The sequence below is a fragment of the Xiphias gladius genome, chromosome 1 (assembly GCF_016859285.1).
Source record: "Xiphias gladius isolate SHS-SW01 ecotype Sanya breed wild chromosome 1, ASM1685928v1, whole genome shotgun sequence".
Taxonomy (NCBI): Eukaryota; Metazoa; Chordata; class Actinopteri; order Istiophoriformes; family Xiphiidae; genus Xiphias; species Xiphias gladius.
This window is the reverse complement of record NC_053400.1, coordinates 702,903-716,617: the sequence shown is the minus strand read 5'-3', so window position 1 is coordinate 716,617 and position 13,715 is coordinate 702,903. Positions and strand designations below refer to the sequence as shown.

At 39.1% G+C, this 13,715-nt stretch overlaps 1 protein-coding gene across 1 annotated transcript; it reads left to right on the top strand.

Annotated features, from left to right (window-relative positions):
- Positions 1–7,616: 7,616 nt before the first annotated feature.
- Positions 7,617–11,390, top strand: LOC120796375 (cytochrome b-c1 complex subunit Rieske, mitochondrial). Its single transcript, XM_040139163.1, has 2 exons — positions 7,617–7,914; positions 9,883–11,390. Exons 1-2 carry the CDS (start codon positions 7,650–7,652, stop codon positions 10,491–10,493), a joined length of 876 nt encoding a protein of 291 aa, XP_039995097.1. The 5' UTR covers positions 7,617–7,649; the 3' UTR covers positions 10,494–11,390.
- The last annotated feature ends 2,325 nt before the right edge of the window (positions 11,391–13,715 follow it).

Here is a 13,715-nt window from a genome sequence, read left to right as displayed (position 1 = left end):
CCTGCACCATTTGCTCTGTATGCAAAGTTAGGCAGATAATAGCTCTTTTTCTCACTTGTGCATTTGCTGAAAAAGAAACATCATTATGTAGCTCCTTAACTGTACCAAAACCTCCTCTGCTCAATAGCAGCTTATTTATTTTCATAAATAAACGTCATACTTTTCCTGTAGAGATTCAGGACTTGAGGATAAAAGTTAACATTAACTAATAAAAACAAAAGATTTGTAACTATTCTCAATGAAGAATGTATTAATAGTGGGGCATGGGGGCCTGACTAGTAGCAGCACACAACGCTCTTTCATAGTCTCAACCTAAATTAAACACACATTCAGTCACAGGCCACATAATGAAATGGACACCCTTGACTAAAAATGTAAGTTTTAGGTCATCACACCTTCAATGTTAAAAAAAAAAAAAAAGCCAAAATATTGCATACCTAAAACAGGAAATGAGCACGCTATTGTATTGGCTAAAGCAACAAACATTATCTAATCAACGTATAAACAGGACATGTACATAAGACAAAAGACACAAATAAGTAACCAAAATACTATAAGTTAAAAAAGAAATTTAAAAAAAATCAGACAATTAGATGAATGAATAAATCAATCAATAGATAAAATGAAATGAACCCAATGTGATTTTTGACATTCATGTTTGCTTCTGTTGAATATTTACTTATGGATGTAATATTTAGCAAATAGCAAAATAAGATTAGTCACAAAAAACAGAGAATCCTCTTTCTTAAAAAAGATATAAACCAAAGAAAATGTTTTCAGAGTTTAAGGAGGTATGTGGGGATTGTAATGGAAATTTTTAATACTATTCAGATTTTACAATTCACCTGTTAAGCTGTAGTTATATTATCTAAGAAATGTACTGATTGCTCACTGTTCAGTTGAAAGGTAGAGCCTGACCCGTCAGGGATAAAACAAATTAGATGTTACCAGGTTGTTGTCCTTTATTCCTGCAGCTGCAATTCATCCCACCGATTAAATATGGAACAAAGCCTATGTGTGTGTTTTGCCTCTTTGAACAGTTACACAGCAACCCCTCCCTTCTGTACTGACTAAAGGGTATAAATGCACAACTAAATTTTGTGCTTTTTGCTCATTGTCATACATTGCTTATTGCCATACACTGCTCATTGCTGTGTGATCTCTGTCAGGTTCAAACAACCTAAAACAGATATAAGCACAGTAATGAGGCAGGACACAGAGTGGTGAGGTTATATACTTGCAAGGAGAACGGACAGAGAGTGCTCAGTTACAGTCTCCAACCCGCTCTGAGTTTCTCAGCCGTCTACCTCGCTCTTTTATTTCCATAGGGTGGTTCTTTGTCACATAATCATATGTCGGCATAGTTGCACTATCTCATCTTAGAAGCCTTGTGCCTCCTGCTTGTCTCAGGGACGGAACTATCTGTCTCGTCTTGATTTGGGGAGTAGCTGCTTCGCAGCTGCAGATACTCCCGTGCGCATAGCCTTCAAGAGTGCAGATAACAACAGATAATGAGCAAAGCATGGGATAACTTACATTTTTCTAACAATCTCTATGCTTGAGACCATCTGCAGATGCTAAGTTAAACTTACAGAAAGACAAGAGTTAACTTTAAGTACTTTATTGAACAGAATATTGCCACCACAAGATATAAAAGGACTAATGTCCATGACTTGTTTCCTGAATCTCTCTGTGTTTTCACAAAACAAACAGTATGACAGTAACAGAAGGAGCATTTCACGTCAATGTCCTGCCTGAATCTTTTTACATATTGCTTGGTGGGGTAGCATCTATGAATAAACTTATACATAACTTCTTTCTCTTTATTAGTGACAAAATATTTTTGAGGTAGGGACCATCAGTCTTATCGATATGTTTATTCAAGTAAACAGTAGCATTTGGTGTTGATACAGTTTCATTCTGAAAAAGTAAGTGAATTTTCCCACTGATCAATGTTGGTAAAAAAGAAAATCAGCCTACAGCTGGGAAATTAAACAATGGTAGAGCCCCTAAATTATGGTTATCAAAGCCTTTCGTAATCATGATGATACCAGACGGAATAACAGGGATGGAAGTAAGACAAGAATACACTGTAAAGACCCTCTAGTATTATTTTTGTATTCAATTATTGATTTAAAGAGAGCCTTTTACATCTTTATTGTACCAAATAAGGCCATTATGCGATTAATGACCAGGACAGTAAACACTGTTGCAGATAGTTTGACTGGAATCTTGTCAGGATTATAATTACAGAGCAATAAAAATAATTAACTACATAAAATAAACACCCAATTAAGAAAAAACATGACTGGGGTTAAAATTCCATATTTTCATGTGCTGGTGTATCCATTTAATGTTTAGTGGATTGTTAGGAGTGAAGAGGTTCAAGAAATCCACCCCTCACTCTCCCTGGGAGCAGGTGGTGGTGAGAAAGGAGGTTAGGATACACTACCTGGGTAGCGGTACTTCTTGATCCTCTCATGCTGAACTGAGGGCAGACTGGACGTTACAGTGACTCACTATTGCAAAGTAAACCTATTTCAAGATGGGCTGGAGCTAGCTGGTTAGCATGCTAACTTCAGTAGAAGAAAAAAAATTTTAAAGAAAGGTTTTCTGTTATTAAATTTACTTTTGTGAATGTGAAATGATAAAATGATTTTTAATATAATACTGTTTTTCCGCTGAATCTGGAGTTAATTGATGTTGGATATCCAACCTAAAACTAATGTCACCACGTTAGCGTGTCTAGGCGCTGAATAGATGAGAAAGACAAAATAAGTCATGAAGTTTCATGATGTTCAAATTTATTCCAACAACACGTATAATAAGTCAAATAATTGATGACACCAAACTTCAGTGAGTTGTTGTGAGAGTGATTGGGGCATAACCATGCTGCTCTTACTTTCTAAACATGCACAAAGCGCCTGGAAGGGGGGGCATTTGAGCGTGACCTTGCACATGGGTGTGGTGGGAGGATGTTGCAGGTGTTTATCCGTGAGTTGTAATAATTATGTCTGTTTTGACAAATTGATGCCACAATCATTGACTTTATGGATGATGACACTCTTGCTGGCTACATCCTACCATATGGAGATGAGATAACAGCAAGACGTTTCTGTTTGGGAAATAAAGGTACAGCTGCACAAAAATTTAAAAAAAAAGATGGACATTGATGGGAATGATGATAAGAAGTCTGAACATGAAGAGACAAAAAAATACAAAAAACAACAGAAGGGCTGAAAAAAAGACCAGAAAAGTCTAGTTGGGGTGGATTCATGATGGAAACAAGTGTGGAAACGCAAAGGAGAGGGAACAAGGACCCTTGATGAACCCAAAGAATAAAAAAAACCCTGACATATTACAGTATGCTAAAGAACTTTTCTTCCTTCGTGGAAAATGTAAATTTGGAATATTTGAGACATTCAGTCATGACATTTTAGACTTTCAAGAGGAAGCTGTCTTTGATGAAGATATCCCAGTTAAGGAACTGCACATGGTGCTAAGAATGGAAGTGTTAATATTTTACCAGTGCACTAAGAGACAGATAGGGATGATGAAGAACATGATGGGGGAAAAAATCAGATCTTAACAATGATGTACAACTGAGAGACACACATGAAGAAGATGAGCAAGTTACTCAAACCGCTGTACTGTCACCAGATTTGAAGGAGGTCGATGCAGATGCTAGATGAGCTGGTCATCACATCCACCACGCTTACCCCAACAAGCACAGCACTCATTACTCCTGATACAGCATGTATAGGTGACAAAACAAGCAGTTCTACAGCTTCATATGATTCTGTATGTGTCACCATAAAACTTCACAGGGTCAGTCTTCTGGAGAAAATGAGGTTAGCCAGTTCAAGGATCCAGCACTCCTCAACCCCCCCTGAAATACACTTACATAGATGAAAAAGGAGCTGATGCAGATGGCTTCTCAAAAGATGCGTATGCTGCATTTTGGACAGTTTATTGACCACACAGCTGAAGGGGAGTACCTGAGGGTTCCATCACTGTCTCCTAAATGGCAGTAAGAACAGTGGAAATCCATTGGCCGTATACTACTGAAGGAATTGCAGGACCATGGATACGCTCCCTGTCACATTGCCCCTGTTTTCACAGTGGCATTTATTTTTGGTGAGAATGAAATTTCAGATGATACGTTGTTTGAAAGCCTTCTCCTGTATACAATTAAGTCAGAGAGGGATCTGATAACCACTGCCTCAAAAGAGGATCTTTTAGATGAGGATAGGGACGAACTACTTGATCTTTTGGGTTGCCCAGATGCACCAATGCTTCTGACACAAGTGAATTTGAAAGGCATCCTTGTAAAAGTGGCACACAAGCAGTTGATCCAAAATCTAAGATATGCAGTAAAAAATGTCATTAATTGAAAACCACTTCCTAAAAGAAGCATGTTTGAGCCCACAAGATGTCCTACAAATGTATGAAGATAAAAAGCCAACAACAAGAAAGCTTTTGAAGTTGCTGGATTAATTTCTTACAACTCAAGCAGAGAACCAGAGCTTTCGTTTTCTGTAGCAATACATCAGAGGACTGGGCAATGCAGGACTGGGCAATGCAGGATGTTAAGGTTTGTCACAGGGTCAGATATTATCTGTGTTAACAAAGTTGAGGTCCTGTTCACACCAGTAGACAAACAGGCACAACGAGCAGTGGCGCATACCTGTGGGTCAGTGCTGGAACTGCCATGGACATACACTTCCTACCCAGAACTACGAACTGACATGGACAGTACATTGTTAGCTAAAAGCTGCTATGAGTTCAGCATATCTTAGATCAGGTTCATCTCTCCGTTACCAAGCCATACAATAAAAACGATTGATGGATCCATGAACAGTATTTTTTATTGTTTCGATTCGTTATTCATATAAATGATGAATGAAGCCATTCTAACATGAAAAAGGAAAGGAGGAGTTAAATTTGGCGGAACATGTATTTAGGGTGGCAAAATTTAGACCATCAAGAAAGTAAAGAATTCCAGTAATTAATGTATCAATAACAAAGGCAGAGGGCTAACTTTGGGTAGATGAATGCACTCCTGAAAATGGGATGTTGAGATATTTTGAACAACATTTATCTGGCTATTTTGTTTTTGAGGGTACTGTAGGAAATTTCAAAGTTTTACCCGTTAGAGTAATTTTTCGCAAGTACATTAAGGCAGTATAGTACCTGTCTGTGCTTGAGAGCTGGAGGTATACATAATGTTTATAACTATAGAAATACAAACCTCTTCCTAGATAAATAACAGGAAGCAAAACGCAGGATCCTGGTCTTTATGTTTCATCCCTTCTAGGTGGATCCACAACTGTCTCAGAGTTTAGGCAGGCAAAGACCTCTTCTCACGATAAGCAGGATACAGCACAGCATGAACTCTACTGCTGCCTGCGATTTGGCATCAATTGTTGACCTCAGGGACCTGGCACCATTTTGATGTTTTTAAGTGAGCAGATGTACATGGTAGGCTAAATATTTGGCTAAACCCACATCCTTTTTTCTCTGCACCGATCAGGAAATGAAACATGATGCGTGTGATAAGTTTTGGATATTTTCCTCACGAATAAAAATAGTGTTCAAAACTAACCGAGGTATCAGTTGACATAATGTAAACCTGTCTTAATGATCCAGAGCTCTTAGGGAAATTTATATGTCTTTAAGTATGTATGTTCTCAGGAAGAGATACAGCTCCATGGCTTCATCTGCTGTGGTGGGTGTGAGTAAGAGGTTCTCTACCATTATAAGGCAACACAAGCTGAATACTGTTTCATTGCAAGGATAAGGTCCTCTCTGTTTGCCTTCCCGTTTACAACCCCCCACTGCTTCCTGAGACACCTTTGTCAGGTGATCTTGTCAACCAAATTGATGAGGGCTGGTGTAAATGAACATTGGACGCCACTTGGAGCTACTGCATTTCTGTCGTTGCAGTTAATTTGGGTATTCCACAAATGTGCAGATTGCTGCACCTCTGCCTATATGCTTCTTATTTTGAGTCATTATGCAGATGTGCCCTCTTATGGACAAAGGGGCTGAGCGGGTGGTGGGGAAAGGGCCTCTTTTTCTCCCACAAGCAAAATGTTTAAATCAGGAATAAAAATATCTCTGCATCCAGCAAGTCTTTTATATAAAGACAGCCAGCCCTTAGCAAAATTCTTGCTCTACAAGATTAATAATGATGTCTAAGATGACATTGTGCCAACATTGTGTTGTGAAAAGTAATCTACAGGACTACTGCTTACATCATTAATTAGAAGTGGTAATATCGCTTATGGTTACTTAAACATGGGAAATATCGGATTGTTACTGTTAAGTGTGTTTTGGATTGTGTAAATAGATGTTATATGCGATGTTATTTGTTTGAATGATAATGGCCCTTTTAATTTGCATTTTTTGGGAAAAATGGACACCACCACCTAAAAAACAAAATACCTTCAGAGTTTAGAAAAGAAGGGAGGCTTGAATTACTAAATTTTATTGATTTATATAATTAGTTTAACCTGACATTGGGTAAGCAATATCCTAAAGCCCAAAATTCTATTTGGTATTGTATTCCAAAAAATATTTTTAGAAAAATGGGTGGTCTTTATTTTCTACTTACTTGTAATTTTAACATATTGCATATAAAATGAATCCAATTATTAGTAACAGGCCCTCCTGACATATGTTACAAACACAACTTTTCCCCTAACAAAACCATCATATGGAATAATGGAGATATTACTTTTGGGGAAAAAAATTATTTTTAAATAAAATTGGGTTGATAAATGTATTATTTATGTGAGTGATCTCTTTGATGCTAATGGCTTATTGTTTGTTTATGAACAATTACTTCTTGTTAAATTACTTGTTTTTTTCTAATTGTGTTATGAAAGCTATTCCTAATGGTCTTTACCCTTTAATGAAAAGTCATCGTCAATTTCAAGACAACAAATGGGACAACATTTCTATAGGTACGGATTGGCAGGAGGCATGTCTATTACAATATTAATTGTATTATCAATTATTAAACTGTTTTACCAATAAGATTAAAGAAGTATACATCAAAATTTTACATCATATATATCCAACAAATCTACATCTCGCTAAATTTTTAGATATTGAAAACAAATTTTTGACGCAATTATTTTACCATTGTATACATTCAGTCACTTTTTGGACTTGAATGAAAGATTATATATTGTGTAAAACTAAATTATTATATTAAAATTGTGTGTAGAGATGTCATTACACATTTTGAACATGATAAAAGTAATGTAAATTTGTTGATTATATATGATAAGTTTCACCTACATAAGTGCAGAATAACAAAAGTCACCCCAATTTCGATGGATTTTAATGTGAATTTAAAGATTATATTAACACAGTCGAATTTAAAACACTAAAAATTTAATAAAACTGTCAAACTGTATGGTTAACATTTTAAAGAGGAATATGTTTTTATCATTAATATTTTTTATAAATTTATTGACATTTTTTTCTCGATTCCTTGTATACAATTAGGTTGAGCACATATCTATACTGTTGTATATCTGAATGTATTTTAATAAAGGTTTTAATAAAGGAAAAAAAGGCGAAACGTAACATGTGACGTAATACGCACTCGCAACGTCACGTCGTTGCGTGCTTCGTGAATGCACACAAGGTCGTCGCAGCAGCAGCAGGAGCAGCATCAGCTAGCCGAAGAAATGATATCCCTTGCTAGCCGGTCGGGGGCTTTTTCCCCTTATATGCAGGCTACGGCTTTTGCAGTCGCCGGGCCCCTGAAAGCTCTGGTACCTGGGGTCGTTGTGAAGGGAGAGAAGATATTGTTGAACCCGAAGAAACGGTTCCTGTGCCGCGAGTCGCTGAACGGTCAAAGCCCAAAGACGGGGCCTTCAGTGATGGTTAGCATTAACGGTGAGTGTGTCGTTGACTGCTGGCGTTAGCCTAAGCTTAGCAGGCCAAGTCACCTTTGTAATGTGTGCACTGAAACTCAGCATCTAGGACCGGGGTCCAGTCTCCAGGTAACTCAAAATTCTCAAGGTACTGAGCTGGCCTGCTGTTAGCCTGGGTTGGCTAAGGAGTGGCCTACCCCTGAGGTCAAGGTTAAGTCAGGTAACGTTACTCTGATTATTTGATTCCGTGTTTGTGTGTGTTTTTCTGTGGGTCTGAAAATGAGCTACAGGCCGGGGACAGACCGCCACCCATAAGCCGGTCTCTCGGTATCACCCTGTGACCTGTTCAGAAACTGTACTGCAGGACTAGGTATTTACCAACACCAGTCCACCTTAGTCCCGCTGTACTATGACCAGACCAGCTGGCTCGTCAGGCCATTCTCAGAAACATATGCTGATGGAAGAGTGAACCTTGAAGGAAGCATATCGGGGCATTTCTTTAACGAAGCCACTCTGAAATGAAATTAAAAGAATATGTATCAGCCATAATGTTGCTAAGAGCTGTTCAGATCATGTTTTGTTTTTGTTTTTTTTGTTTTTTTAATACCTGATTTCTGATAATATGTCTCTGTGTATATAATATGTCTCTGTGTATATATAATGTGTGTGTGTGTATATAAAATTTGTGTGTGTGTGTGTGTGTGTATATAAAATTTGTGTGTGTGTGTGTGTATATAAAATTTGTGTGTGTGTGTGTGTATATAAAATTTGTGTGTGTGTGTGTGTGTATATAAAATTTGTGTGTGTGTGTGTGTGTATATAAAATTTGTGTGTGTGTGTGTGTATATAAAATTTGTGTGTGTGTGTGTGTGTATATAAAATTTGTGTGTGTGTGTGTGTATATAAAATTTGTGTGTGTGTGTGTGTGTGTGTATATAAAATTTGTGTGTGTGTGTGTGTATATAATGAGTGTGTGTGTGTGTGTATATAATGAGTGTGTGTGTGTGTGTATATAATGTGTGTGTGTGTGTGTATATAATGTGTGTGTGTGTGTGTATATAATGTGTGTGTGTGTGTGTGTATATAATGTGTGTGTGTGTGTGTGTGTATATAATGTGTGTGTGTGTGTGTATATAGTGTGTGTGTGTGTGTATATAGTGTGTGTGTGTGTGTGTGTGTGTGTGTGTATATAATATGTGTGTGTGTGTGTGTGTGTGTGTATATATGTGTGTGTGTGTGTGTGTATATAATGTGTGTGTGTGTGTGTGTGTGTATAATGTGTGTGTGTGTGTGTGTGTGTGTGTGTGTGTGTGTGTGTGTGTGTGTGTGTGTGTGTGTGTGTGTGTGTGTGTATGTGTGTGTGTGTGTGTGTATAGTGTGTGTGTGTGTATAGTGTGTGTGTGTGTATAGTGTGTGTGTGTGTATAGTGTGTGTGTGTGTGTATAGTGTGTGTGTGTATGTGTGTGTGTGTGTATAGTGTGTGTGTGTGTATAGTGTGTGTGTGTGTGTATATAATGTGTGTGTGTGTGTGTGTGTGTGTGTATATAATGTGTGTGTGTGTGTGTGTGTGTATTAGAAATTATCCATGCTTTACAGCTTAATTACACGTTTGGAGCTCATTCCGATGTTATCAGATGCTTTGTGGCCTAACTTGGATATGAAATTTGGATGTGACCCCTAAATGTCAGTGCAGTCAATCTCAGAGCACGGCTGCTGTCATTAACATTAATAATTGGGGGTGATCACAGGGAGCATGTTTACAAACATGAAAAAAAGTTTTAAGTCATTTGCCAGTAAACAGACATTTCTGTACGTTAATAGTGAATTTCAGGCTTCAGAGATGCGAACTGCCACAGTAAAAGGGAACCACAGACATACTCAGACTTAACTGGCAGTGCATGATCTCAAGCAGCCACAATGCAGCCAGGTCCTGTGTACATTAGCCATTAGTGTTCAGTCAAACTGATGACCCACTTCCTTTTTTCTGCAGGCTGTGCAGGAATCAGATTTGCCCACACAGACGTCAGGATACCAGATTTCTCTGACTACAGGCGTCCAGAGGTGCTCAACCCCAACAAGTCGTCCCAGGAGAGCAGTGAATCCAGAAGAGCCTTCTCCTACCTGGTCACCGGGGCCACAACTGTGGTGGGTGTTTACGCCGCTAAGACAGTGGTGACTCAGTTTGTTTCTTCCATGAGCGCCTCGGCTGATGTCCTGGCCCTGTCTAAGATTGAAATCAAGCTGAGCGACATCCCAGAAGGCAAGAACATGACGTTCAAGTGGAGAGGCAAGCCGCTGTTTGTGCGTCACCGCACGGAGAAGGAGATCGCCACAGAAGCTGCTGTGAACATTGCAGAGCTGCGAGACCCTCAGCATGACAAGGACCGGGTCATCAACCCCAGCTGGGTCATTGTCCTCGGGGTGTGCACACATCTGGGCTGCGTGCCTATTGCCAACGCCGGAGACTTTGGAGGTTACTACTGCCCGTGCCACGGCTCGCACTACGATGCCTCAGGCCGTATCAGAAAGGGTCCCGCCCCCCTCAACCTGGAGGTCCCCTGCTATGAGTTTCCAGATGACGACACAGTGGTGGTGGGATAGATAATACTCGTCAGACTGAGATTGCATTGTACAACAGGTTTTGTTCTGGCAGCAACACGGCAGATATCTGTGTGATAAAGGAAATACTAGTAGTACTGTGTTCATGTCTCACTGCTTGTGCCAGCTGCAGAAAAAAAAGCAGCTTCGTATAGGTAATTACACTGATGAGCCAAAACGTTAAGACCAGCATGGGCACTTTGACCAGTTTGCGTCTACTCAGTTCTTTTTGTTGTAACACATTCCTCTCATTACTAGCAGTTTATTGTTTGTCCCTACTTGTACCCCTGTCTTGGACCAGTGTTGGTTGATCATCACCACTGCTGAGTGGGAGGACCCCGCCAGCCCTGTTTCTACCATGCTCCAACCCAGTTGCCTGGCTGTAATGTCCAGGTGGCTCAGGTCTTTACACCTTCGCATTTCTCCTGCATCCAACACATAGGCTAGGAGAGCCAACTGTTCAGTTACTATCAAATATATCCCAGACTTCAACATGCGGCGTTGCGAAATAATCAACGTCACCTGTGAGCAGTCATAATGCTGTGCCTCATTGGTGTATAACTCATACATGTGGAAACTTTATCACTCAGTGTCGCAACTTTCCCAAACATAATACCAAATCTACCAGTGTTGGAAGTCCTGTTGTGCATGCAGCCACTTCACATAATGAAACAAGCAGGAGCTGCTGTTTCCTTTTATCTTAGGTTTTTAAAGTCATGAATGCCAGTAATTTAGAATATGGTGTCTGAGTTAAATACGTGAACATTTGAAGTCATTGCAGCAAGATGCAGTCCTGTTTTGTAAAACACCCACGTATCTTACTAAGTTATAGCCCATCTAATTAGCCAGGAAACAATGTTGTATTCAGGTTGTGTTAATAAAGATTTCTACTTTATTTGACAGCTTGCACTCAGTGTTACGTCTTTTTTTGCTTAAAGTAATGAAATTGTTTAAACAATAAATACAAGTTACTGCTTCACTGACTGCCTGTTGACGTACAGTACGCCACTGCTGTAGCATCACATGTAAACTAATGTGATCTGTGACTGAGGACGTGTCATTTCTGAAGTCCTGTCACCAAGCAAGAGCACCAGCTGAGTCGAACTGAGGGCAGATTGATTATCTCTGAATGTGTTTAAATACTGGTTATTTCTATAACAAAAATAAAACCAAGTATTTGGTTTGGCTTAGTTTGTCATAGTTAATAAGTCAGCTCTGGAGCTCACTCTCAGTCTGACGATCTAACAGGGATGAAACTTAGTGACCATTTCATTTGTATTCCCATTTAAAGCTAAATGGTTTGCTGAGACACATTGTTAATATTATTTAACATCAAAACGTGGGATCAAATTCATATGTAGAAGCCTGAGAGGTTCCATATATCGACAGTAAATCCCTCAAAAACACAGTGTACCTGTAGATGAACGACTCACAATCTTTTTCTTCTCTGCCATGTTCAAGGTTGCACACAAAAATAAACACAGGAGAGAATGCGTCTGGGTGTTCACTTACTGTTTGCACACAGATGCAGGTGCATCTGAAGTTACAAATTGTTAAGTACATAAATATTTGGACCGTACTATTTTTGTAATTTTGTCTCTACAACACCACAATGGAATTTGAAACAAAGCCACCAAGATGGTGAAGTGTAGACTTTCAGCTTTAATTCAAGGGGTTTACCAAAAATATTGCATTAACCGGAATTACAGCCATTTATACATAGTCCCTTCCCTTTAAGAAGCTAGAAAGTACAAAAACAAGCTAACGTAATTATATAAGGATTATTTTACAAACTTGGATGAAAATCCTTTGCAGTTAATGACTGCCTGAAGTCTGAAACCCTTGCACATAAGCAAATGCTGAGTTTCCTCCCCTGATATGCTTTGCCAGGCCTTTACTGCCGCTGCCTCCAGTTGCTGCTTATTTGTGGGTCTTTATGCCCTCGGTTTTGTCTTCAGTAAATGAAAAGCATGCCCAATTGGGTTGAGGTCAGGTGACTGACTTGGCCACTGAAGAAAATTCAATTTCTTTGTTTTGAGAAGCTCTTGGGTTGCTTTCGCAGTATGTTTTTGGTCATTATCCATCTGTAATGTGAAGCAGTGTCCTATCAGTTTTGCAGCATTTGGCTGAACCTGATCAGATAATAGAGCCCTTTACACTTCAGAATTCACCCTGCAACTTCTATCAGCAGTCACATCATCAATAAACACCAGTGACCCAGTTCCATTAGCAAACATACATGCCGATGCCATAGAACTGCCTGCATCATGTTTGACCGATGATGTGGTATGCTTTGAATCATGAGCCGTTCCTTTCTTTCACCATACTCCTCTCTTCCTTTCTGGTACATGTAAATCTTGGTTTCATGTGTCCAAAGAATCTGGACACATGATTGGTTTCATGATTGGTTTCATGTGTCCATTCCAGAACGGGGCAGGCTTTTTTAGATGTTTTCTCATAAAGTAATCTGGCCTTTCTGTTCTTGAGTGTTACCAGTGGTTTGCACTAAACCCTTTGTATATACATTAATGAAGGCATCTCTTGATTGTAGATTTGACAGTGATGTGCCTACCTCCTTGAGAGTGTTGTTGACCTGGCTAGATGTTGTTAATGGGTATTTCTTCACCAAGGAAAGAATTCTGTGATGATCCACTTCAGTTGTCTTGTGGTTTTTCAGGCCTTTTGGTGGTGTTGAGCTCGCCAGTGTATACCTTCTTTTTAAGAATGTACCAAATTGTTGTTTTGGCCACTCCTAAAGTTTCTGCTATCTGTCTGATAGCAAGACAGAAGCCTGTCCATGGATAAAGTTTGCATAAAAGCACCTAAATAATTATCAGAGTGTCAGAAACAAGATTTCCTGGTCTTACAAAACCAGAATAATGCTGCAAATCAAAATAAATTATTTTAATCAGTCTTCAGACAGTAGAGTTTTTTAAATCAGCATCACAAATAATGTTTAATGTGTTTAAAACAGGAACGTCAGTAAATCAGTCTGCACTGATCCGTAAATGAATCTGAGTGATTGTTACAGTATCTGTTGTCCACAGCTGCTTTATACTGTGTGAAAAGTTTCTCCTTTGGTTCATTCAGTCCCTGCAGCCATCTGAAGGCAGCAGAACACATACTGTATGTTGATAAATCTTCTGGGGAAGTGCCCAGCAGTGCCATTGCACACACTGTTCACTGTATTTACCTTTATTAAATGCCATTCAAATGACACCCGGC